Here is a 26,122-nt window from a genome sequence, read left to right as displayed (position 1 = left end):
GAAAGTGGCTTTTTTCTCTAAATATTTTGACTTCATTCTCATGAAATTACAGCTGTTTTCCCCATTTCCGCTGTTTTTGAGTAATTTTTTATTATTCATAGTTTTTTCATATTACAATTATTTATAAAAGATGTTTATTTTTCCTCATGTTACTCTTTACAAAATTAGTTTTCCCCGATATCTGCTGTTTTTTTTAAAATGTTTTTAATTGTATTATTTATTGATAATTTTCTCATTATGACTGTTTATAACATATGTTAGTAACATAACGAGGAAAAATAACTATCATAAAATTACAAATTTCTCTCGTTAGACGTTAATACTTTGACTTTATTCTTGTAAAATTACTGCCGATTTTTCTTGTGAAATGCCGCGGGCCGCAAAAGGCCCCCTCTCTGCACCTTGAACACCCTAGGCTGATATTGGGAAGCAACGCACCTGATAAGGACTTCACCGAGGTGGCCTGCTAAAGCACCATCCACGTACTCTTCTGTGTTGGCCAGCTGCACGTAAACATGAGCGAGAAAGGTGAAAAGGGTATGTTTACACGCTGATTGAAGACGGTGACGTTTCCTCACAAGGTCTTACCTGCATGTTCATGTAACCATCCACAGACACCAGGTAGCCTTTGTACTCCATCCCCCACTTGAGCTTCACCATCACTGGCTTGCCTGTCAGGCCATTCAAGAATGGCTTTGGGTTCAGTGGTAAACTCTGGAAACAAAAAAAATGGACATACACCACAATATGAATCTGTGTAGGCTCTCAGTCGTACAGGAGTTGTCCATCGAGGAAAAGGCTTCTTGAGACGTCATCTGTACTTCTGTGAAGAAGGTGTCGGACGTTTCGCTCCTCATCCGAAGAGCTTCGTCAGCGAACTAATACCACAATATGAAGTCATGAATTAGAAACGTCTAACCATAAATGCTGCTTGTTGTTATCGCTGAGGCTCTAATGCACAATACTAACTCACAATGTTAGCGTTTTAGTTTCATATTTAACGTCTCCAAGGCGTTAGGTGATTCCTTAGTTTCATAACGGAAGATATTTAATGCTACATTTTAAACAAGTCCAGCGGATGCGAGGCGCTCATTCATTCACTATGGAGATGCTAACGCGGCTAAGGCTAACTGGCTCAAACTTGACACATTTCCAAAGCGGCGATGGCGAAACCTCCTCCAGAGAGATAAAGCGGGTTTTACGCTTGAAAAGAGCACACTCACCATTCCCTCTTAATACAAGTGTGAGCGTGGAAGTGTTATGATGATTATTTGCTTGTCGTCACAAAAGCGTTAGCAAGCACGCGCGAACACTCTGGCCGCCCTCCAAACCGGAAGTACAATATTTCTGGGTTACACTGGACGTCACATCCGGTTGCAGCCGTCACCTGCTCAAGCGCGTTCATGGTAGTGATGGGAAAACTCGATTCCTTTTACTTATGAGTGACTCACTGGAATGAAACGGGTACTCTATGAGAGACAACTAAAGTCATCCGTCTAAAGACAACTCGCATGAGAATCGGGTACTCGATTTTTAGTGTTAAAACGTCTAGAAATAGGTAGCAGTAGCAGGGGTGAACGATTATGATGGCGAGCACCCGTGAGACCCGATTCAGTCACTATTGAGTTTTGAACGACTCGTTAATGGCTCGAACAATAACGCGATATAGTTATAGCTATCAATAATTAAAATAAATAATACATTAATTTTTTTCACTTTTCCCTCTTTTGATGTGTGTTTTTTTTACTGCATTTGCTGTGACAGTTTATACCCTGAATGAGTAATATTATGTGTAATTGTTTTTCCTTGAAAACTCAATAAAACCCAAGTTACACACAACTACTTAGACACAATTTTTTGAATAAAATAGAAATGTGATATACTGTATCATAAATGACAAGGTTTCTTTTTAGAACAGTGAAAGTGAAACAATGAAGGTAAGTGCAAGAGTAACAGCCTGAAAGCGTGTGAATGATTGTTTTATTTTTAGTAAATGAAAGTTCCTCATTGGCTAAAGTTCAGCATGAAATGTTCTTACACAATGTGAATGGAACCAACCTTTTCACAATCAATATTCTACACATATAGCGAACATGGAATGCAGCGCAATTACTAATAAGCAAACTAATAAGCAATCACTTTGTAATTATGTCACATTTGAAAGTACTTTTCACAATCTTAACACCTTTAACAATAGCTTCATATCACTGAAATGCTCATAGACACTGTGAATGGAACCAACCTTATTCAAAATGGCGTGCCGTTAGCGGCTAACATTAGCCGCGCATGCTAACGACAGTTAAGTACAGTATTAGTCAATATTCTACACATATAGCGAACATGGAATGCAGCGCAATTACTAACAAGCAAGCTGATAAACAAATACTAATAAGAACAAGTAATTTTTGATACACAAACCCACCTGAAGCATCAAACGTTAAATATACAGTCTGTACTGAGTGACACTGATTGCTCCAGATCCGCTCTGCTACTACAGTAGAGCAAGCGCCTCTCCAGCCGCGGCTGCCACCCGGTGACGAAAATGAGTACTGCAACTGTATATACCGATGGTTCTTTTCTTCGCTGAGGATGACTGAACACATTAGTATGAAAAAACAATGTGGGGAGGATAGGAACATGAAACAGTTCTAACATTTATTTTACACTTGTCCCCAATATTGTCCACATATACCCGATTGTGTATCAAATACCTGACATCTACACGACCCTGGGCAGAGAATTGGGGCGAAAAGAGAAGTGATTGTCACATCTGGGTCGCCCTTTTTCTCTCTGGGCGCTAAACTTCTGAAGATTTACCTTCATTTTTCCGCATGGGGGCTGCTGGCAAGTTTAAACCTGTTTTTTTCTGGGGGGTAGAAGCGGGGATAAGCTGCACTTGTTATGTCATTAATTGCTTTCACGCATGTTTCAAATAGTGCTGCTCTGACATCACCTTTTCTAAGCGCCCCCTCCTTAATAACCAGCTTGTCCGTCAGCAGCCATGTACTTATGGCGTGTGTGTGTTTAGGAGGAGGCGGGGCTCCTGTCGCCGTGTAAAGTATTAACATCTACACGCCTCACACACGAGCCTCCCACCCGCTCTCACACCACAGCCAGAGACCTTCATGTATTATTTACTTGTATTAATGTCTCTTCTGTTGTTGTTGCTTAATTTATTGGTATATATGTTTATGTGTTTATGTTTCTTATGTTCTTATTCTTTCTTGTGTTTTCTTTCTTTTCTTGGGAGAATGAACAGAATAAGATTTTCATTGCATGCGTCTGTGTAGGCTCTCAGTCGTACAGGAGTTGTCCATCGAGGAAAAGGCTTCTTGAGACGTCATCTGTACTTCTGTGTAGAAGGTGTCGGACGTTTCGCTCCTCATCCGAAGAGCTTCGTCAGCAAACTAATAAGTGCTGGTAGCTTAGGCCTTAAATACAGTAAGAGTGGGCGGAATGGTTTAGATACGTGGATGACACCTTTGTCATAATCAAAAAACAAGAAATTCAGTCTTTCACAGATCACATCAATGCGGTGGACACCAATATCAAATTTACTCGCGAGGACACAAAAGAAAACCAACTAGCCTTCTTAGACTGCAAGGTAATTATAGGAAAGGACAGACAGCTACTTACAGAGGTCTTTAGAAAGGCCACACACACTGACCAATACCTGCTTTTTGAATCAAACCATCCACTACAACATAAACTAGGGGTTATTAGGACCCTCCAACATAGAGCGGAACAAATACCAACTAGTGCTGAGGGAAAGAAAAAGGAGACACAACATGTCCAGAGAGCGCTCTCAACCTGTGGGTACCCACGGTGGGCTTTTAACAAATGTCAAAAGAAGAGAGTAGGGAAAGAAACCCAAAAGCCCACAGAAGCAAAAAGGAGAGGAGTGGTAGTCCCTTATGTAGCGGGGGTCTCCGAAAAACTCCAGAGGATCTTATGGCAACACAAAATTCCTACCTATTTCAAACCAGTAAATACCCTGAGACAAAAATGAGTGCATCCTAAAGACAAGGCTCCAAACCAGAAACAGAGCAATGTGGTCTATTCCATCCACTGTAAAGATGAGGAATGCAAAGAGCACTACATTGGGGAAACTAAGCAAATGCTCCAAAAAAGGCTTTATCAACATCGCAGGGACAATGCTAGTGGTCCTCAATCAGCAGTACATCTACACCTGAAAGCTACCAATCACTCTTTTCAGGACAGCGAGGTAAAGATTTTGGCCAAAGAAAACAGATGGTTTGAAAGAGGAGTAAAGGAAGCTATTTTTGTCAAACAACAGAACCCATCATTGAATCGGAATGGTGGTTTGAGGTTTAATTTGGACCCTGTGTTCAGCAGGTTACTGAGACCAAAACCCACAGCTCTTAGTCATGCAAATGAGGTGAAGGCAGGGCCGAGCCAGAACAATAGATGCTAACAAGCCAGTATCAGAGTCGTTCATACCCAATTCAGGGAGCGACACTTCCCTTTTATCGTAGGTGTGAATAACAGGATAGGATTATACCACTGCTCCGCCCAGGCTTAGTGTAACGAACCAATAGGAGGAGGGTGTTGGCACACCTATTCCGCCCACTCTTACTGTATTTAAGGCCTAAGCTACCAGCACTTATTAGTTTGCTGACGAAGCTCTTCGGATGAGGAGCGAAACGTCCGACACCTTCTACACAGAAGTACAGATGACGTCTCAAGAAGCCTTTTCCTCGATTTTCATTGCATGGTATAACTGCTGTTTTATTATGCACATGACAATAAAACTCTCTTGAATCTTGAATCTTGAATCTTGAAGAAGTTAAACAAAAAAGGTGAGACTGGCGTCACTGGCCTCCGTGCTCGCCGGACGCGGGCCAGAGGCGCAGAAAGGAAGATACGGTCCCATCACGCAGCAGACATGCTGTGTCCACTGGAGAGAGAGAGAGAGAGAGACGGTGGGGGTAGCCAACATACATTTTTGTACCCTAACTGGACACCAGGGGGCGCAGTGTCACCTGTTTTGACTGGTCAGACTCACGGGACATTTCATTAGGTACACCACATTCTGCTACTGGAGCTCCCAGTAGGATGCAGTGCAACAACAATGGCCACTTCCAGATATCGATATCAGATCGATATCGGTAATTACCAGTAAATAATTGGTATAAATAACAGATATGGATGTGAAATGGAGAGAATAGACGGGCAGAATATTCAGTGATGAAAAGAACAAATACAGGAGTAATAGCTGGGTAAAATTCATACCAAAAATAAATGTAAACATACAATATTTTCAAAAATAATAAAGAATATGTCATATATTGCATTATGTGGTATATGTATTAATCTGTATATTAATTATTAAATAAGTATTGGTATCAGAATAAATGAATGCTCCATTATACCTTGGATTCAGTGTTAATAAATGGAATGTTTTTGTAGTTAGCTGTTTATGACTTTCTAAATATGGTTTTTAAACATTATTAGAGCCCCGTAGCCATGAAATAGCACCCCTATAGTCACCTTTACACTCCTACTATAGGAGAGATGCTGCTAGCTAGCAAGCTTTTTTTATTTTTTATTTTTTGTTTCCAAACTTAAGAAGCCAAAAACCTACCACTTCCACACGGAATGGGAGGAGAACGTCACTCAGTCATGTGGGACATGCCGTGGCTGACTTCATGCAGTGTTAAGGTAATGTTTTGTAAGCTAATGTCTCAATGTTTTGTGTCATTACTGCCATCTAGTGACCAGAATACATATCACTTGTATTTCAGTATGTTTTGGCTAATAATAGAGCTTAGTCTACCTCCAAACAGCCATCATTTGTTTCTGAAAAAGCGCGATATCGCAAGGGAGCGTTAATCAAACAGCGATATTGCGAGTGTACTGTTTCTTAAACGGCACAAATATCACATTACTGTACTGATGTTATACATTGTTTGTACATATCAACTATTTGCATCCCAGCCTGGAATGTTCCTTTAAGTGAGTGGGAAGTGCAAAGTGGAAAAGAAGGAGGCGGAGCTTCCTCACACTCCCTCACTTTGTGTGTGTGTACGTGTGAATGTGTGTGTGTGTATGTGTGTGCACTCCTCAGTGGGACTTGCAAAGCACTGCGTGGAAATGAAAGACTCTGCAGGTCTCGGATCGGCGGCACACGAGCTGGACTTTCACTCCTCCGCTTCCTCTTCCTCCTCCTCACCGCTCTTCCTCAGAAGCCGTGCGGGATCATGCTTCCTCCCGCCTCACTCCTCCGCACACCTTTGCTTCAGTGGATCTCAGCTGAGTGACAGAGAAAGTCCACACCGGATTTGAACCCGCGCACCCTTCTTTGCACAGCATCTCCACCTGCCTTGCTCCTGCGTGTGGACCGTACTGAAGGCAACATGCTGCTGGTGCTTGTGATGAGCGTGGTTGTGTTGTCAGGTGCAGGTCAGTCTGTGTTTTTATTATGTCTTCACTTCTTCACGTACAGTCAGAAGTGCCTTGAAATATCTGTCATTTTTACCCTTTCGCCATCTGTGGAGGCGCTACATCATTCTCACACACTCAGCCATTTGGATTTAATGTTGCACATTTATTCTGCATCGATATGCAACATCTCTGCCCTCTGGCGTGTAATCTCAACCTCATGATTGAACGCAACAGCAGCGAACAAGCAAGAGTTTCACTGTTGTTAACTTCCTCTGATTTGGATTGAAGTTCGTTATAAAGTGACAACAGCGAATTTACCGCCCGCTGATGAGCACAGTGTGTTCCCCCTGCAACCTCCCCACCTGCAGACAGTTACATAATTCAACACCAGCTCCTGTTTAGCAAGAAACATGCCCCTAAGACACAAAAGGAACTCCCCCCCCCCAGTTGGGGCTTTATTTTTAATATGAGCCACTGTGTTTGGTGTCTGACAGACACACACACACGCACGCACGCACGCACACACACACACACACACACACACACAAAAGCAGAGCAGCTCCAGGATTTGAAGTAATAAATCCACACTGTGAGGACGGGGCGGCGAGCCCGAGAGGCTTTGCAAGGCATCTGGAAGGCGTCTGGACGCTGCTCGTCCTGGCCGAGCTGCCAAACTTTATCTGTGTCACAGTCTGAGGCCGGCAGGTGCACAATGGCGCCATTATCCCTTTTGCATAACGCTTCCGATCGAAGTAAATCTCTTGACTTGTGTACACACTCGCACTGAGGCGGCCTCAATTCTTCAGACTCAGCTTGTCCGCTCCTTCTTTGAAATGTTAGCTGTTGGTTTTAGGATAGGACAGCCAGCTAGCATCCTTCTCATAACAAAACTTGTATAAAAGCAAAGAGGACAACACTTGGCCACGCCCGCCTTCCAAAAGCTCTGCCGGGCCCTTATTTACTAAAATGGCTGTTTGTGTGTCCCTCAGGAGTGTCAACAGAAGTGTTCCGTGCGGGTGTGGCCCCCCGCTGCGAGAGCCGGGCCTGCAACCCTCGCATGGGCAACCTGGCTCTGGGCCGCCGCGTCCTGACCCAAACCGTGTGCGGCAACAACGGCACCGAGCCCTACTGCGCCCACACCGACCCGGGCCTGGTGTGCGGCGTCGCCAAGTGCGGCAAGTGCAATGCCGCCCTCCCGCACCTGTCTCACCTGTCCGCCGCCATGTCCGACTCCTCCTTCCGGCACCCCGACACCTGGTGGCAGTCGGCCGAGGGCGTGGAGTCGGAGACGGTTCAGCTGGACCTGGAGGCCGAGTTCTACTTCACGCACCTCATTGTGGTGTTCCGCTCCACGCGACCCGCCGCCATGACACTGGAGCGCTCGCAGGACTTTGGGCGGACGTGGCGCATGCTGCAGTACTACGCCGCTAACTGCAGCGCCGCCTTTGGGCTCCCGGAGGGCAAGGTGGGCTCTGGGCGGGACGGAGGCACGTGCACGTCCAAATACTCCAAGGCGTACCCGTGCACCCGAGGAGAGGTGAGACGTCACGCACACCACACATGACCCTCTGTGGTTAGCACGATTAGCCACGTCGGCTAATGTTAGCGTACGAAAGGCACCTTTATATTTTGTACAATCCTCCTAGCAAACCAACAAAACCAGCAAAAAGCTATCATTGCTTTCAAGCTAGCATCAATTATTGATGACTTCAACATGCTATGCAGTGCATGAAATCATTGCCATCTCAGGAAAAGTCCCGTTTACGCCTTTTTTTTGGAGGCGGGGGCCTAACCAAAGTTGTAAAGATGTCATAATAAGATCCATAAATCATAAATGAGTGGAAGATCGCTATCGTCCTGAGTGGAACAAACCTTCACAGCCGGTCCCACAACATGCCAGGGTCACACTAACTGTGTGTGTGTGTGTGTGGTGGGGGGGTCGCAATGCATGTGCATGAGTGAGTGTTTAACAGGCGTGCTTGAAAGCAGCACGAGAGAGAGCTCCCTGCACTTCATTGATGTTTAATGGAAGCTGTGTGGAAATGTGTTGCGTCGGACCCCCTGCTGTGTGTGCGTGTGTGTGTGTGCGCGTATGCACTTTTGCCATGCATCCATTTTCTACCATTGGGGTCACAGGTGAGGTGGACTCCATCGCAGCTGACTCTTAGGGCAAGAGGTGGGGTACACCCCGGGGTACACACTGAACTGGTCGTACTGCTTGCCCGATTCACAGCTTGTGCAAGTTTCTGCGCATGCACTTTGTGACGGGCGACTTAAGTGATTCAAATACCCAATTCACAGGGTGCAACTTGCCGTGCATTGGCATGTTTCTACACACGTGTGAGTTTCTGTGCATGTGCTTTGTGACTGGTGACTCAACTGAATCAAATACCCGATTCACAGCTTGTTGTGCATGTGCAAGTTTTTACATATGTGTTATGAGATGGGCGATTCAACTGAATCAAAAACCCGATTCGCAACTTGAGGTGCACGTGCAAGTTTCTGCACATGTGCTATGAGATGGGCAACTCAACGGAATCAAATACCCGATTCACAACTTGTTGTGCATGTGCGAGTTTCTGCACATGCGCTGTGTGACGGGTGACTCAAGTGAATCAAATACCCGATTCACAACTTGTTGTGCATGTGCGAGTTTCTGCACATGCGCTGTGTGACGGGTGACTCAAGTGAATCAAATACCCGATTCACAACTTGTTGTTGCGCATGTGAGGGTTTCTGCGCATGTGACGGCTGACTCAACTGTTACTTGTTACTGACTCGATTTCCTGTGAGTCACTCACTTGAAGTGAATCGGGCACTCCATCATTCGAGTTACTCGCCGAAGAGCACATGCACCGAAACTCACACATGCGCTCCGTGACTCAGGTGAATCGCGTCCCCGATTCACTTCGGTGAGTGACTCAGAGGAGCGCGAGTCAGTCAGAAAAGGGACGGCGTTTTCCGTCACTCGCTCCGAAACGAGCCGGCCACCTGTGCCTGCACGGCAGTGACCTTTGCACTCTGATCTCTCCGCTCATGAGGTCAAAGAAGTCAAGTGCCGCTTGGACAGCTGCGCATGTTTGCTTTAATCCGCCAAATATTTCACGTTGTGTGTTTTATGGCACGCCCTGCATCCGCTGGAGGATGAGTTCATTCCGCGCGGTGGAGGGGCGGTGAGCGCAGTCAGGAGATCCTGCGGTGCTGTTGTTGTGCGATCATACGCATGTTGAGTAATATCACCGCTGTGATGTGACACGGTTGCTGTGAGGCGTCTTTCTGACATGGCGGACGTGAGTGATGGTAATGTAATATGCCTCGCGTTCACAGAGGCCGTGCTCACGCGCGCTCTGCTGGGCGTTGCATCAAAGCGTGTTGGCGGGCGTCTGAGCCTTCTGGGGTCTGATGAAGATGTGATGGATGGATGGACGGAGGTGGAGCTAGTCTCAACTTTCGAACATGAAAGCGCGACTACGCTGGAGGCTTCACCCTTGTGTGTGTGTGTGTGTGTGTGCGAGTGTGTGTGTGTGTGCGAGTGTGTGTAGTGTGTGTGTTATTTATGAGGTCAGCCATGATGGAAGAATGTGAGCATTGACCTCCTTAGGGAAGGCAGGCCCATAAAAACACTTCCATCAGCGTTCCGTGCGTCTGCTGGGAAGGAAGTGTAACGGCCCAGACGTCCCACCCCCCCACCCCGGCCCCCGCCCTCCGCCCTCCATCAGTGCCCATTGTGCTGTTTACCAGGTTACAGTCCACTGTGCTTTGATGGAATTAGCACCCGTAAAGACTTTGACTCGATTCCGCAGGCCGGAACTCGAGCTTTTGAGATTACAAGCGTTGAATCTGCTCGCCTGCGGCCTCTTTTAGGCCAGACAGGAGTGAAATATGGATGCAGAGTTTGGCACTTTTCTCACCCTGGGTGCTAATGATTGATACGCTAAGACGGTGCAAAGGTTGTGTTGGTGACACACACAAACACGCACACACACACGTGACGGGCCTCCATTGTAAACACACAGATAGAAACTTGTGGAATTTTCTTGTTTGTCGAGGAATGTGTTGTTGCCGTGGAATGGCCGTGCTGTCGCAGGCCCTTTGTGGCGCCCTGAGTTATGTCACGCCGCGTCTCTGTCCCCCGTCTTTGTCTGGGACGGGCTCTCCGTGCTCTCCCGCGGACCGGCGCCCCCGGCCCCCATTTGTCGCCATCCCCTCACTCGCCACAATGCCGGGGACCCCGCGACCTTTTTTGCAACAACCAGAAAATTAATAGCGCTCCTCCCATCACACTTTTCGGGGCCGGCCAATGAGGAGGCGCCAACACACACGCTGATGACACGCACACTTTTTTTGCCCCCCTCCCCCTGCAGCAGCGGTTGCCATGGTGATAGCCGCCCATAAAAGGGGATCTTCAATTTTAAAAGACACCCAGCACCCTTGGGGTCATGTGATGATGTCGTCAATGACGACGGAACGCGACACGCGTTCACAGCACCAAAACAAACCTCAACATTCAGCATGACTCATCATAACGTGTGTAACACAACCTTTTCATGGATGTTTTTATGCCAAATGTTCAGAGATACCAGCTTATTTTAGTACCCTTAAAAATGGTTGCAGCTCAAAACCTTTCAGATTGTCCAAAACAAAACCTCTACGTTCAATATTCGCCTAGAATTGACCACCAAACCTTCCATTGTTGCTTTTATTGTGAAAGACTCAAAGCGACTTGTGCTTCAGGTGATCTACCGGACCCTCCCCAAGTGGGAGTCCTTGGACCCCTTCGGCCTGGAGGGCCAGCAGCAGCTGAGGGTGACCAACATCCGGATCCGGCTCCTGAAGCGCCAGCCGTGCCCCTGCCAGGCCAAAGAGCCCGCCCCCGCCGGCCGGCACGCCCCGCCCACTCGGCACTTTGCCATCTACGACCTGATCGTGAAGGGAAGCTGCTTCTGCAACGGCCACGCCGAGCAGTGCGTCCCTGCGCCGGGGTACCGACCCATCCGGGACCGGACCAACCATGTGGTAAGTGAACAAGCAGCGCGTCTCAACAGCCGTTCTTATTGGTTAGTGCTTGTAGCTCAGTACTGCCGCCGCCAGGCTGTCGACGGAACTACGACATGTTTTTTTTTTTTCACTTTTGGTTTTCATCAGTCCTGCTAACATGCACGCCGGCGGCCATGTTTGTTAAGGAAGTGGAGACGCAAACAGGATTAGGAGTAAACGCTTCGTGCAGACGCTCACTCGTCTTAATGACGTTCCTGATGGGGGTGGGGGGGTGGGGTCAGTCACCTTTCTTTCATCTTTCCACCCCGCCCACTCTGATAAGCAGCTTCCTGCTGGCTTCAGGATGGAGATATTGATGCATAGACGCGCTAATGACGGCTTTGATGAAGGTGTGAGCGGACGCGCACATGCACACACGCGCGCACACGCACACATGCACACACGCGTGCACACGCACACACGCGTGCACACGCACACATGCACACACGCGTGCACACGCACACATGCACACGCCACAATCACCAGCGGGAAGCAAACACTTTTATCTTCATTTGTATTTTCCACTTTCTACCGCTGCCAATGTTTGCTTTGCCGTTTGTTTGTTTTGCTTAGTTGGCACGACTTCTTCTAAACGACTGAGCCGAGTTCCTTGACACTTTGAGGAGGGCGGGGCTTCCGCTTCAGCAAGAAAAACAGGACATTTTTGCTGTGGATCAAATGGGAAAAATGCAGAGAGTTGGTGCCCCCAACAGAAGGGTGCCAAAAAGTGCTACAATAAACACTGTTTTTTTTTTAACCCTTATAATTGTTTGTACCCCAAAATGGGTTTTTGTTACCCTACAACATGGAAGGCAACTCCATGGCAGGGTTCCATAAAGTGGTACGACATAAGTCAGCTATTTTGGTACCCCCAGTGGCTTGTTGCCTGACAACAGGCCTCTAAAAATGCCACAGTACTGTTGTTTATATTGGTACCATTGTAGATGACTGGTAGTAGTGCCAAACAAATGGTTTAATCCAGATTGGTTCATTCGGAACCCTGCAAAATAGTTGGTAACCCAATAAAACGGTGCCAAGTATGGTATAATCGAAATTGGTTAGTTTGGAAGCATGTGAAATAGTTGGTAATCCAACAGAAGGGGTCCAAAAAATGGTATAATCCAGACTTTTTAGTTTGGAACCCTCAAAAGTTGGTAACCCAACAGAATGGTGCCAAAAAGTTGCATAATCCAATTAGTCAGTTTGGAACCCTCAGAAAAGTTGGTAACCCAACAGAGGGTGCCAAAAAATGATCTAATCCCGTTTGTTAAATTTGGAACTCTGCAAAATAGTTGGTCATCCAACAGGGGGGTGCCAAACATGGTACAATCCAGACTGTGGTACGATGTGTGGTACGATACACTTTGGTTCTTTTTGTATCTTTGGAAATAGTTAGCACCCAAACAGAAGGGTGTCTAAAAGCGGTACCGTACATGTCATCTATTTTGGCAGCCCATCAATGGGTAGAGCACAGGTCAGTGATTTTGGTACCCTTTTAAATGACGTGATCAGCGATTTTGGGCACCTTTTGAAACGGTTACCTCAAAGGACAGCGCATGTTTGCTTCTCTGTGATGCTAACGTTACAACACACGTGAAATGTGACCAGACAAACATGTAATATTTGTCGTCTTTCAAGCCCATGAGCGCAGTGGCCACGGACTTCTTGCCTCATCTCTTTTCACGCAGAGGAATTCACCAGGGTTCGCTTCTGCCGAGCGCCTGCAAACGCTCCAAAAGAAGGTTTGATGGGCACGTCAAGCGGCATGATAACATTAATAGTAATGGCAACAACAATAATAATAATAATAATAACAACACCGGGACCTTTTTATTGCTGCTCGCTGCTTCGAGCACAAAATTCCATAAGAATCTTTGGAACAACAATATTGAGGGCAAATATTTGCGTAGCCGCGGAGGTTTGAACAGTAAATCCCTCTGGAGTGCCCCGACAGCAGCACCTGGGGAGGGCAAACACCCGCTGGTTATGTAACGGCTGGATGGAGTCTCAACCCAAACCAGAGAACACGCGCCGGCAAGGTCGCGTACCAGCAGTCCATAGGCAGGATGTCGAGGGCTAGCTTTAAGCGCTAAGCCCGTGGAGGTTGTCGTGATGGCCGAGCTAAGTCGCGGGAAATGAACGGAACGCAAAGTCATATCCTGTGTGGTGCGCACGCCTTCCACACTCCGTGGATCTGGCTCTGTTTCTCTTGATATATACAGTGTGTGTGTGTGTGTGTGCATGCCGTGGAGTCATTACAGTCCAGACTCCTGTCGTGCCCCCAGACACCCACCCACCCACCCACACGCACACATACACACACACACACACACACACACACACACACACACACACACACACACACACACAGTAGTGTTTCTTGTTTCTTGCGGTCGCTAGTGATTACACTGTCTGTTTGTTAGTTAGCCACAAAGCTAACACATAATCACGTCCCTAGACAGCCACTGGAGCATGAACACACACACGCACACACACACACACACACACACGCACACACACACACACACACACACTGAGTGCTACTAAAAATCCCTATTTGAGCAAAATAAATGCATTTTTGTGGGGAATATATGAAAATTGAAATGCAAAATAAATGTTTTTTTTGGTGGGGAATATACTAAAATTCAAATGTTAAATACAGGAACTTTTTTTAGGGGATTCATATTCATTCATTCACTTTCTATACCGCTTGTCCTCACTCGGGTCGCAGGGGTGCGGTGGAGCCTATCCCAGCTGGCTAGGGGGAAGAGGCGGGGTTACACCCTGGACTGGTCGCCAGCCAACTGTAGATTTAGCGAACATACTCAAATTGTAATGCAAAATTCATGCTTTTTTTGGAAATATACAAAACTTCTCATGCAAAGCAAATGCTTTTTTTTTTTTTTTTTTTTTTTTTTTTTTTACAATTTCCTTTAGGGAATCTACTAAAACTTTAATGTGAAATAAATGTTTTTTAGGGGGAAATACTTAAATTGTAATGCAAAATTAATGCTTTAAAAAAAATTATTTTAGGGAACATACTAAAATTTGAATGTGGAAAAAATGCTTTTTTTGGAAATATACAAAAATTCCAATGCAAAAGTAATGTTTTTTTTGTTGTTTTTTTTACAATTTCATTTAGGGAAAACACTGAAATTTTAATGTGAGATAAATGTTTCTTTTTGTTCAGGAAATACTTAAATCCTAATGCAAAATGAATGCTTTAAAAAAATCTTTCACGGCACATACAAACATTTTAATGTGAAATAAACGCTTTTTTTCCAGGAATGTACTAAAATTCTATTGCAACACAAATGCATTTATTTATTTATTTAATTTTTTACAGAATATCCAAAAATTATCATGCAATAAAATTTTAATGTGAAATAAATGTTTTTTTCCCAGGAAATAAAAAATAAATTGTCATGCAAAATTAATGCATTAAAAAAATCTTTTAGGGAATATACTAACATTTTAATGTGAAATAAATGTTGTTTTTTGGAAATATAAAACAATTCTAATGCAAAATTATTATTATTATTATTATTTTTACAATTTATTTTATGGAATGCACTCAAATTTGAATGTGAAATAAATGTGTTTTGTTCAGGAAATACTTAAATCCTAATGCAAAATGAATGCTTAAAAAAATCTTTTAGGGATTATACAAAAATTTGAATATGAAATAAATGCTTTTTTTCAGGAATGTACTAATTTATTTTATACTTTTTAAGGAATATACTAACATTTGTATGTGAAATAAATGCTAATATGTTATTATTATTATTGAATGTTTTTTTCAGGGAATTACTGTACAAACAAAATTCTAACGCCAAATGCATTTTTTTAGGGTATATACAAAAATGCTAATGCAAAATATCATTTAAAAATCATTACAATTTCACATGCTATTAAATACAAAACTATCTCCAAACTTTTCACTGCTCCTGTACATGTTTTTTTCCCCACAAATAAAAACATAGAGCACACACATACTGTATATTCTGGAAGGGAGTATCATCTGCTTGGTGGAATATGTGGGTGACTCACTGCTTTTACCGGCCTATTTCGCAAAAACCTTGTAAAATGTACTGTTAGAGCGACGTTGCCGTTGTCGGACGCGGACCAGCGTTACAATTACAACTATGAGCGCTTTCCATGGATAGACGCAGAGATAAAACACTTGGCACTATAATGCTAGGTGTTAGCATTCCAACGTTACAACAACAACATTAAAATAGCATTTTTAGTCGTTTTCATACGGTAGACACATATATAAACACTTAGCACTATTATGCTACATGTTAGCATGCTAACATTAGCATAGTAGCATTTTTAGCCATTTTCATCGACGGACACATATATAAACACTGACCACTATTATGCTATGTGTTAGCATTATCATGTTAGCATGCCGACATTAGCATAGTAGCATTTTTAGCCGTTTTCATTGGTAAACTATTATGTAAACACTTAGCACTAACATGCTAGGTTTATCATGCTAACGTTAGCATGTATGGCGCTTGGCAGAGGTCTGCTCTCTCCAAGTGCTTTTTTAGTTTTGGACTGTTTTCTAAGGAAAATGCTGTCTTATAGTGAGGAACATACAAGAAGTGTATGAGAGCAAACTTGCTTTTCCTGTGTGTGTGTGTGTGTGTGTGTGTGTGTGTGTGTGTGCTGATCTGGGGTCAGTTCAGACAGAGGACACGTTGAATCACGTGTTTGGATCAAGCCAGCGACACGTCTCTCACACACACACACACACACACACACACACACACACGCACACACACACCGTGGGAAACAATGTTGGAGTTTAGCAAACATAATTTTTGCTCACATGTAGCGTCCATCTACAGTGTGTGTGTGTGTGTGTGTGTGTGTGTGTTGTGTAACTGTGTCCCACATATCACGCTGTAACGCAAACAAATAAAGAGCTTCCTCAGATGCCTTGCCCCCCCCCCCATTCAATCATTATCCAGCATACATGGCATTCCAGCTCTCAGGAATGACAAGGAGATTGTTATTGTGCTCTGTGCTGCATACTTCTCATGCACACACACACACACACACACACACACACGGGTCTTTCAGAGCCCCTGGTATTGTTTGCAGCGATGAAGCCAAACAATCAAGCGTCCATTCACTAATGTGAGTGGAGGGCACACGGCTAGCGAGGGAGGATGTTCCCGAAAGGGCACCACGAGGCAAGGAAGACTGGAGGTGTCGCTAACGTGTCTGATGTGTGGCAGGTCCACGGGAAGTGCGTGTGCAGACACAACACGGCCGGCGAGCACTGCGAGCGCTGCGCTCCTCTCTACAACGACCGACCCTGGCAGCCCGCCGACGGCCTGACGGGGGCGCCGCACGAGTGCCGCAGTGAGTGTGCATGCTGTTATGTAACGTGCAGACACAAAACCAGACCGCACCGGTCCGGCTGGACCGCCACACGCGGCCGCCTCGCATTGGTACCTTCCCAATATGGCCGCCGCACACGTGCAACCCCTCCCATGATGTCATGTTCTTTCATGCTAGGTCAGCATTAATAGTGTTGATGAGTTTTTTGTAAACAACAGTATGGCGCAAGTGTAGCTTTCACACCAGCAGTAAGTTGGAACATTTTAAAGCGCATGTAGAGCTCGACAAAGCTTGACCACAAATGCAACTACTGCCATTGTTTTAAAGTGCCCATCTACTGAAAGCGTCATTGAGCGGAACTCTATGTTGCACAGCACAGATGCGTCAGAACCAACGTTGTAATAGCAGTAAGATGCTAAAATCCCCTGCTAGCATTAATAGCGCTGACCATTTCATACATCAACTGCAATAAACAACAGTATGGCATAAGTGTGACTTTCACAACAACAGCTACAGCATATAGGAACATTTTAAAGAGCATGCAGAGCTACATAAATCTGACCACTCATGATACTTCAAATGCAGATACTGCTATTTTTTTAAGTGGCCATCTATTGAACGTATGTGCATTTTGGGAACGTCATTGAGTGGAACTGTATGTTGGACAGCGCAGCAGCGACAGAACCAATGTTGTAATAGCAGTCCGATGCTAAAATCCCCTGCCAGCATTAATAGCGCTGACCATTTCATACATCAACAACAATAAGCAACAGTATGGCATAAGTGTAAGTTTCACACAGCTACAGTAAGTAGGAACATTTTAAAGCGGATGCAGAGCTAGATAAAGCTGGACCACCCACGATACTCCAAAATGAAGGTACAGCAGTTATTTTAAAGTGACCGCCTATTGAAAGTATGTGCATTTCAAAAATACGATGGGGGTTGTTGCACAACACAGCAGTAACAGAACCGATGTTGTAACAGTGGTAAGACGCTAAACTGTACCACCAGCATTAATAGCGTTGAGGATTTTTTTTGTAAACAGTACGGCAAAGTTTTACACCAACAGCTACAGTATGTAGGAACATTTTAAAGCGCGTGTAGAGCTAGACAAATTTGACCACTCATGATACTTCACACGCAGATACTGCCATTTTTGTCATTGTCCGTCGATTAAAAGTAGCTGCACAAAAGCTTTATTTGCTTTACGCAACCTCCTCCTCCTCCTCCTCGTTGTGGTGGTGTCTCAGGGTGCAAGTGCAACGGGCACGCTCACAGCTGCCACTTTGATTGGTCGGCGTGGCGCGAGTCTGGCCAGCGCAGCGGCGGCGTGTGCGACTGTCTGCACAACACCGAGGGGCGCCAGTGTGAGCGCTGCAAGGTCGGCTTCTACAGGGAACCCCGGCGAGCGCACACCGCCCCCGACTCCTGCCAACGTAAGACACGCACGCACGCACGCACGCACACACACACACACACACACACGCGCACACACACACACACACACACACACACACACACACACACACACACACACACCATTTGAGTGAATGCTGAGCCTGCAAGACAATCATTCCCTCACGACTATGCCGTTCACAGCCAGTAGGGGGCATAATGCTATGATCAATTGGTCATAATAGTCCAGGGGTGTCCAAATGGCAGCAGCACATTGTAAAAATAGCATTTAACAACAACACTTTAAAAAAAAAAGGAAAAATCTTACAGGTTTTAATTTTTATTACATTTTACAATCATAAATGCAAATATTTACAGGAAAAAAGTTCTAATCTAATGAGAAAAAGTTACAAACAAATTTGTAATATGAAAATATTGTCATTTTTGTAGAATAAACTTAAAATATTTTTTTTTAGTTGTAATTATGAAAAAAAAATAATAAAGTTGTCATTTTTGGAAAATTAGGTTGCAGGAAAAAGTTAAAATCTTACAAGAATAAAGTCAAAATATTATGGGGAAAAAAAGTTATAATTAGGAGAAGAAAACTTACAAGAACGAAGTTGAAATAGTTAAAACATTTTTAAACAAACAGCAGAAATGGGGGGAAAAACAGCTGTAATTTTTGACAATAAATAAAAAATATTAAGAGGAAAAAAGTTGCGTAAACTCGTAACAGTATGAGGAAAAATAATGTCATTTTAGTAGCACAGGCTTTAAATGTTTAAAAAAAGTTATTTTTGAAAAGTTGTAATATTATGAGAAACAAACATGTCATTTTTGAAAAATTAGGTTGTGGGGGGAAAAGTTTTAATATGATGGGAGTAAAGTCCAAATATGGGAATAATGTCACAATATTACGAGACGAAAATTTCCAAGAAAAAGTTTTTTTAAAAGCCCACAAGAAATGGAGAGAACAAACAGCTGTAATTTTTTGAGAATAAAGCCAAAAGTTTAAGAGAACAAAAGTCATATTCTAACAAGAATAACGTGGCAATTTTACGAGAGCAAACTCGCAATATTATGAGGGAAAATAACGCCATTTTCGTTTTTAAAGCCATAATGTTATGAGAGACAAAACATAATAAAGTTGTAAAAAGTCCAAGTATCATGGAGATAAAGTCATCACATTACGCCGAGAAAATGTGTAAAGTTTATTTAAGAAGAAAGGAGAAAGCAAAAATGAAAAAATATTTTAAAAAATAGCAGCAAAAATGGGGAAAGAAAGCGCAAAGAGTGAGGTTGGTAGTGATATGAGGCTTTTTCACGCTGACATGCAGTTTTTTCTTGAAATATACGCGACCTCTTCGCACATCTGCATGTGTTGCTTTCCCCGGTATCAAAGTGGAAGAGTTCTATCAATGATCGTGTGCTGGTGCGATCCCTCAGCACGCCGCCACCGCGCTTCATTCTCACCAGGAATGAGGAAGAGTGCAAGCAGGGACGTGCTGGATAACACCGAAGGGGCACCTGGCCCTGCGTGCGCGTGCGTGTGTGTGTGAGACGTCAGGCGGCCCACGCCGTGTCCAAGGTTTACGCCATAGTTAATCATCAGATGGCGGCATACCTTCGCCTTGACTCACACTTCCACACACGAGAACGCTTGTCCGTCTCTGCTTGTTTTGGTGTTTTGGATGGCTGAGTCACAGTGTGTGTGTGTGGGTGCGCGCGCGTGTGTGTGTGTGGCTGGGGCGAGCCGAGCGGCGTGCTGCCCTCCACTGATGAGATGAGTCCTAAGTAAACACCAGATAGTCATCTCTAAACACACAGCGCTGGCTACATTCTCCTCGTGATTATCTGTCAGATGTGACCCTCTGAGCTCAGTGCTGCGGGTATGCTGCTGTGTGTGCGCGCGCGCGCGTGTGTGTGCGTGTGTATGTTTGTGTTCAAAACAACCGTCAAAACGCACCAGACCGTCCAAAAACATCAGTTTGGCACCGTTTCATAATCACCATGGTGACCAGAGAGCCCACAAGATACAGACTCATGAAAATATATCAATGAGAGTGCCATAATAAAACATAACTTTTCTTTTTTTGACTATTAATTATTTCATAATGACACAATTAAAGGCATGTTTACAGTACCGTAAAAGTTTGGAGACACTTTCCCATTCAAGTGCATGGCAAACTGTCTCTAAACTTTTGACCGGTACCTCATCATTTGTATGCGGGACCGGTCAAAAGTTTGGAGACACTTTCTCTTTCAGTAACAAAGCAAACTGCCTTTAGACTTTTGACCGGTACTTCATCATTGGTATACATTGCGGGTCAAAAGTTTGGAGTACCGATCAAAAGTTTGGAGACACGTTCTCATGCAATTGCATGGCAAACTGTCTTTAAACTTTTGACCGGTGCTTCATCATTAGTATACAGTGCGGGTCAGAAGTTTGGAGTACTGATCAAAAGTTTGGAGACACGTTGTCATTCAATTGCATGGCAAACTGTCTTTAAACTTTTGACCGGTGCTTCATAATTAGTATGCCGGTCAAAGGTTTGGAGACACTTTTTCATTCAAGTGGATGCCAAACTGTCTTTAAACTTTTGACTGGTACTTCATTGTTAGTGTACAATACCGGCCAAAAGGTTCGAGACACGTTCTCATTCATTAGCAAAGCAAACTGTCTTTAAACTTTTGCCCGGTACTTCATTATTAGCATACAGCACCGGTCAAAATTTTGGAGACACTTACTCATTCAAGTGCATGGCAAACTGTCTTTAAACTTTTGACTGGTACTTCATTAGGATACAGTACCAGTCAAAAGTTTGTACTGCTCAAAAGTGTGGAGGCACTTTTTCAGTCATTAGCATAGCAAACTGTCTTTATAATTTTGACCGGTACTTCATTATTAGTCTACAGTACAGGTCAAAAGTTTAGAAACACTTTATCATCCAGCTCAGAAGTTTGGAGACACTTTCAATTGCATGGAAAACTGTCTCCAAACCTTTGACTGGTACTGTATGTTGGCTCTCTGACTTAAAAATATCAAAATGGCATCATTTTAGATTTTCAATGTGTGGCCCTCGGTGGAAAAAGTTCGGACAGCAGTGCTAAAATAAGCAAAAATATTAGAAACAAGGTGTACCCGAGCCGTCCCCCTGTCTGTGAGGGTCCAGGTTGTGAAATCCTTTCTGGCTGACAATGTAGGAATTTCCCTGCGTCGTGAGGAACATTTTTATCATACCAAGCGGGGAGGGGGGCTGCCAAAAAGAAAACAGTCTTGTCATGCGCTGCAGAAAGACACAGGAGGTTGTTTCTTAGTGTCATCACAGTTATCATTCCCAAGGACAGAAATGGTGAAGCAGCATTAGCATTAGCGTGCGTGGCGCTAAACACACGGCGTCGGATGAGCACGTGAGCCTATAAAGTCCCTCAGGGTGCTACCTTTATGACATTATTGCTGTTGCACTCTTTATCCTATTTAATGATGGGTGTGGTAAAAGTGTCTGAGTGAGACGTCTTTTCTTCCCAGTCAATAAATCACAACGTCCACCTGACTTCTTTCTCCCGCCAGCGTGCAGATGTCACCCTCTGGGCTCCATGGCCTTCCACGCGGCCGCAGACTCGCTCTGCGACCCCGCCAACGGCAACTGCATCTGCAAGCCTGGAGTGGGCGGGGCTTACTGCGACAGGTGCATGGTGGGATACTGGGGCTTCCACGAGTACGGCTGCCGCCCGTGCGACTGCGCCGGAGACTGCGACCCCTTCACGGGGGACTGCGTGCTCAGGTGAGTCGTAAACACTTTACATGCACAAAAGTATTGGGACATAGCAAAAACGCTAGCCAAAGATCATTTATAAGACAGGAGCGCTCTTCTGTTTTTTGATGACCAACTGCAAAAATGTTAGTCAAAGGTCCTCTATGTGACAAGGGGCGCGCTGATGTTTTTGTGTACCAACAGCAGAAATGCTTTTCAAAGATCCTCAATTTAACAAGCGCAGTCTGCTGTTTTTAGGAATCTACTGCAAAAATTGTATTTGAAGATCCTCCGTATGACAGGAGCACTCTGCTGTTTTTTGGAGTCCATTGCGGAAACGCTGTTCAAAAATCCTGTATATGACAGGAGTGTGCTGCTGTTTTTTGGAATCTACTGCAAAAATGCTAGTCAAAGATCCTCTCCATGACAGGAGCAGTCTTCTGCTTTTTAGAATTGACTGCAAAAATTCTAGTCAAAGATCCCCTAAACGACAGGAGTGTGCTGCTGTTATTTGGAATTGGCTGCAAAAACGCTGTGCAAAGATCCTCAACATGACAGGAGAACTGCTGTTTTTAAGGACTTAGAGCAAAAATACTGATCAAAGATCCTTTATTTATAGTCAATCAAACATATTACGGGGAAAAAAAACAATCTACAATACAACAAGAATGTGCGGCTGTTTTTTGGAATCTACTGCAAAAATGCCAATCAAAGATCATCTGCTGTTTTTAAGAACCCACTGTAAAAACGCCAGCCAAAGGTCCTTTATGTCACAGGAGCACTGTGCTGCTTTTGATCACCAGCTGCAAAAATGTTCATCAAAGATTGTCCATATGTGGCAAGAGCGCTCTGCTGTTTTCGAGGACCAACTGCAGAAATGCTTGTCAAGAATCCTCCACCTGACAAGCACACTAGTCAAAGATCCTCTATATGACAGGAGACAGGACCTACAGCAAAAAAGGCTAATCAAAGATCCTCTTTAAAACATATTGTGGGGGAAAAAACACGAGACACTATCACAAGAATGTGCTGCAGTTTTTTGGAATCTACTGCAAAAAATGCCAGCCAAAGATCCTCCGTGTGACAGGCGCACTCTGCTCTCTTTAAGAACCCGCTGCAAAAGCGCGAGTCAAAGATCATGTATGGAATAACGTGGCGCGTGTGCTTGCAGCTCGGATCTGCGCAACTTGGAGGGAAACTCCAGCGAGCCAATCGGGATCTTCCGAGTGGACGAGCTCTTCTCCGCCCTCCACTACTCAGGTGGGACGTTGTTTTTCTCCTCTTCCGCCGTCCAGTGACCAGTGTCTCATGACTCAGGCCCCCCACCTCTGTCCTCGACCCCACCGGCAGCTTTCATAGGCACATTCCTCACAGAGCGCGCACACGCACACGCACATTAATGGATGTGTGTGTCCCCTGCAGAGAAGTGTGAGTGCAAAGAGCAGCCGCTGACCAACAGCAAACTTTTCTGCACCATGAACTACGCCTACGGTAAGACATCTCACTTCATCCTGTCTTGTCTACACAATAGACATGATATGCTTTAGGGTAGTCTGTGTACAGCTTGAACAGCGGTAGACGTGGGAGGCGGGGATGATGCTACGCTTCGTAACGTCACAGTACAAGTTGGGATTCATGTTTTCCCTCAGTGAACCGTAGCTCCCCCCGGCGGTGGCAGCACTCGTGCTTGTCCTGTAGAATTGTGCTTTGGCGAGTCAGGTGCCGCACGTAACATCGCCATCGTCCTCCTCAGTGCTGAAGGCGAAGGTGCTGTCGGCGCACGACAAGGGTTCCCACGCCGAGGTGGAGGTCAAAGTTCAGAAGGTGCTCAGCCAGAAGGTGAAGATCCAGCGGGGGGTCGTCACGCTTTACCCGGAGTCGTGGACGGCGCGGGGGTGCACCTGCCCCATCCTCAACCCAGGTGAGCAAGACCTTATCGGTGTGCCTATTCAAGTGAACTCTGCCCCCCCGCGTTTGATTGGTTGATCATTAATAAGGCAGCGCAGGTAAGCTGGCAGGTAAACTGGAAAACCCTTTAAGCCAATCACGCGCCTGAAAAAAGTCCCTGTAGGAAAAGGCTGGAATAGACCTGGCATGCACTCTGCTGTTTTTAGGAATCAACTGCAGAAGCACTAGTCGAAGTGCTAGTCAAAGATCCACTGTGTGACACGAACACGCTGCTGTTTTTAAGAATCTGCTGCAGAGACGCTGGTGAAGATGCTCTCTATGGCAAGAGCACGCTGCTGTTTTTAGGAATTTAATAATGAAATGCTAGCCAAAGATCCTCTATATGACAGGAGCACTCAGCTGTTTTTGTGAATCTACAGCAAAAAAACGCTAGTCAAAGATCCTCTATATTACAGAAGCACTCCGCTGTTTTTGGGAATCTACAGCAAAAAACGCTAGTCAAAGATCCCTTATATGACAGGAGCACTCAGCTGTTTTTGGGAATCTATAGCAAAAAACGCTAGTCAAAGATCCTCCATATTACAGAAGCACTCCGCTGTTTTTGGGAATCTACAGAAAAAAACGCTAGTCAAAGATCCTCTATTACAGAAGCACTCCACTGTTTTTGGGAATCTACAGCAAAAAACACTAGTCAAAGATCCCTTATATGACAGGAGCACTCAGCTGTTTTTGGGAATCTACAGAAAAAAACGCTAGTCAAAGATCCTCTATTACAGAAGCACTCCACTGTTTTTGGGAATCTACAGCAAAAAACACTAGTCAAAGATCCCTTATATGACAGGAGCACTCAGCTGTTTTTGGGAAATCTACAGCAAAAAACGCTAGTCAAAGATCCTCTATATTACAGAAGCACTCCACTGTTTTTGGGAATCTACAGCAAAAAAACGCTAGTCAAAGATCCTCTATATTACAGAAGCACTCCACTGTTTTTGGGAATCTACAGCAAAAAACGCTAGTCAAAGATCCCTTATACGACAGGAGCCCTCAGCTGGTTTTGGAAATCTACAGCAAAAAACGCTAGTCAAAGATCCTCTAAATGACAGGAGCATTCTTCTGTTTTTAGGAATCAACCCCAAAAATGCTAGTCAATGACCCTCTATATGACCGTAGCGCTCACTGCTGTATGGGGGAAGTAGAACATTCTGCTGTTTTTGGGAAGCATGGTAGAAACACTCGTCAAAGATCCTCTACATGAAAGGAGCGCTCTGCTCTGCTGCTTTTAAGGACCTACTGCAAAAAACGCTTGTCAAAGATCTTCTACATATGACAGGAGCATTGCTGTTTTGGGGAAACTACTGCAAAACAAGGCTAGTCAAAGATCCTCTACGTGACAGGAGCGCGCTACTGCTTTTAGGAGTCTGCTGCAAAAAGGCTAGTCAAAGATCCTGTATTTGACGGGAGCAAGGAGGGGATTTTAGGTGTGTGAGGTGATCCAATGCAAATAAATGCTATCTACTTTTGCGAAAAGACATGTCTTAAATGTCCATGTTTTTGTTTTTTGTTTTGTCCCGGGTGGGTTGGTCAGGTGTGGAGTACCTGGTGGCGGGCCACGCCGACAGGAAGCAGGGTCACCTCCTGGTCAACATGAAGAGCTTCGTCAAGCCTTGGAAGGCCAGCTTGGGACGCAAAGTCCTCACGCTGCTCAAGAAGGACTGCAACTGGTAGATGGACACCACTGGGGGACAGATGGACGGACACTGGACTCAGAGTACACGTCCACGCGTGGATTATTATTATTATTATTATTATTATTAATATTATTTGAATGAAACGGCACAGACTAAAACGTGTCGGCGCCGAGTTCCTCTCTGCAGCACTTTAAGACGGAATACGGACGCACAAAGAGAGGACAGCTTTCCCACACGGGAGGACACGGTGTGGACGGCGGCCCTCACCTGACACACAGGAAGCCATAAGACGCTGCAGGTGTGCAAGATGAATGTATTTGTGTGCCCGAGGACACGATTAGCACAGGCTTCTCTTTAGCTAGCCAACAGGGTGTATTACGCGACTGCTTCCTGTACAGTGTTGTTTGTACATCTATAGAAGTATTATTCCTGTATTCTCCAGATTCATGATAGCTAGCTTTTACCTGCAGGTAGCATTCCACCGGGGCACGTCTCTAGTTTTCACTTTCTCTTTTCAAACCAGACAACTTCTACAAGGCGGTGATAATACAATTATCCATGCACCATAACTTTGGG

At 44.8% G+C, this 26,122-nt stretch overlaps 2 protein-coding genes across 4 annotated transcripts in view; one reads left to right on the top strand and one right to left on the bottom strand.

Moving 5' to 3' along the window:
• The window catches only part of snrpf (small nuclear ribonucleoprotein polypeptide F), a 6,030-nt gene extending 3,515 nt beyond the window's left edge, over nt 1–2,515 (bottom strand). For 2 of the 3 annotated variants that reach the window (XM_054765617.1, XM_054765633.1), the window contains exons 1-3: nt 2,423–2,515; nt 589–714; nt 439–503 (exon numbers count right to left, since the gene is read on the bottom strand). In XM_054765617.1, coding sequence (XP_054621592.1) covers nt 439–503; nt 589–714; nt 2,423–2,431 — 200 coding nt within the window. In that variant the 5' untranslated portion in view covers nt 2,432–2,515. Of the gene's footprint in view, nt 1–438; nt 504–588; nt 715–1,223; nt 1,343–2,422 lie in introns of those variants that run through there. The other variant, XM_054765623.1, reaches the window with a different exon arrangement.
• A 3,536-nt stretch (nt 2,516–6,051) lies between these two features.
• Nucleotides 6,052–26,115, top strand: ntn4 (netrin 4). The gene is made up of 10 exons (XM_054768152.1): nt 6,052–6,423; nt 7,395–7,942; nt 11,140–11,421; nt 16,695–16,821; nt 18,051–18,236; nt 21,767–21,980; nt 23,122–23,210; nt 23,373–23,441; nt 23,704–23,871; nt 25,444–26,115. Exons 1-10 carry the CDS (start codon nt 6,378–6,380, stop codon nt 25,581–25,583), a joined length of 1,869 nt encoding a protein of 622 aa, XP_054624127.1. The 5' UTR covers nt 6,052–6,377; the 3' UTR covers nt 25,584–26,115.
• The last annotated feature ends 7 nt before the right edge of the window (nt 26,116–26,122 follow it).

Source organism: Dunckerocampus dactyliophorus, chromosome 2, assembly GCF_027744805.1.
Source record: "Dunckerocampus dactyliophorus isolate RoL2022-P2 chromosome 2, RoL_Ddac_1.1, whole genome shotgun sequence".
Lineage (NCBI taxonomy): Eukaryota > Metazoa > Chordata > Actinopteri > Syngnathiformes > Syngnathidae > Dunckerocampus > Dunckerocampus dactyliophorus.
Note: the sequence above shows the minus strand (reverse complement) of the source record. Positions and strands in the feature narration are given on the sequence as shown.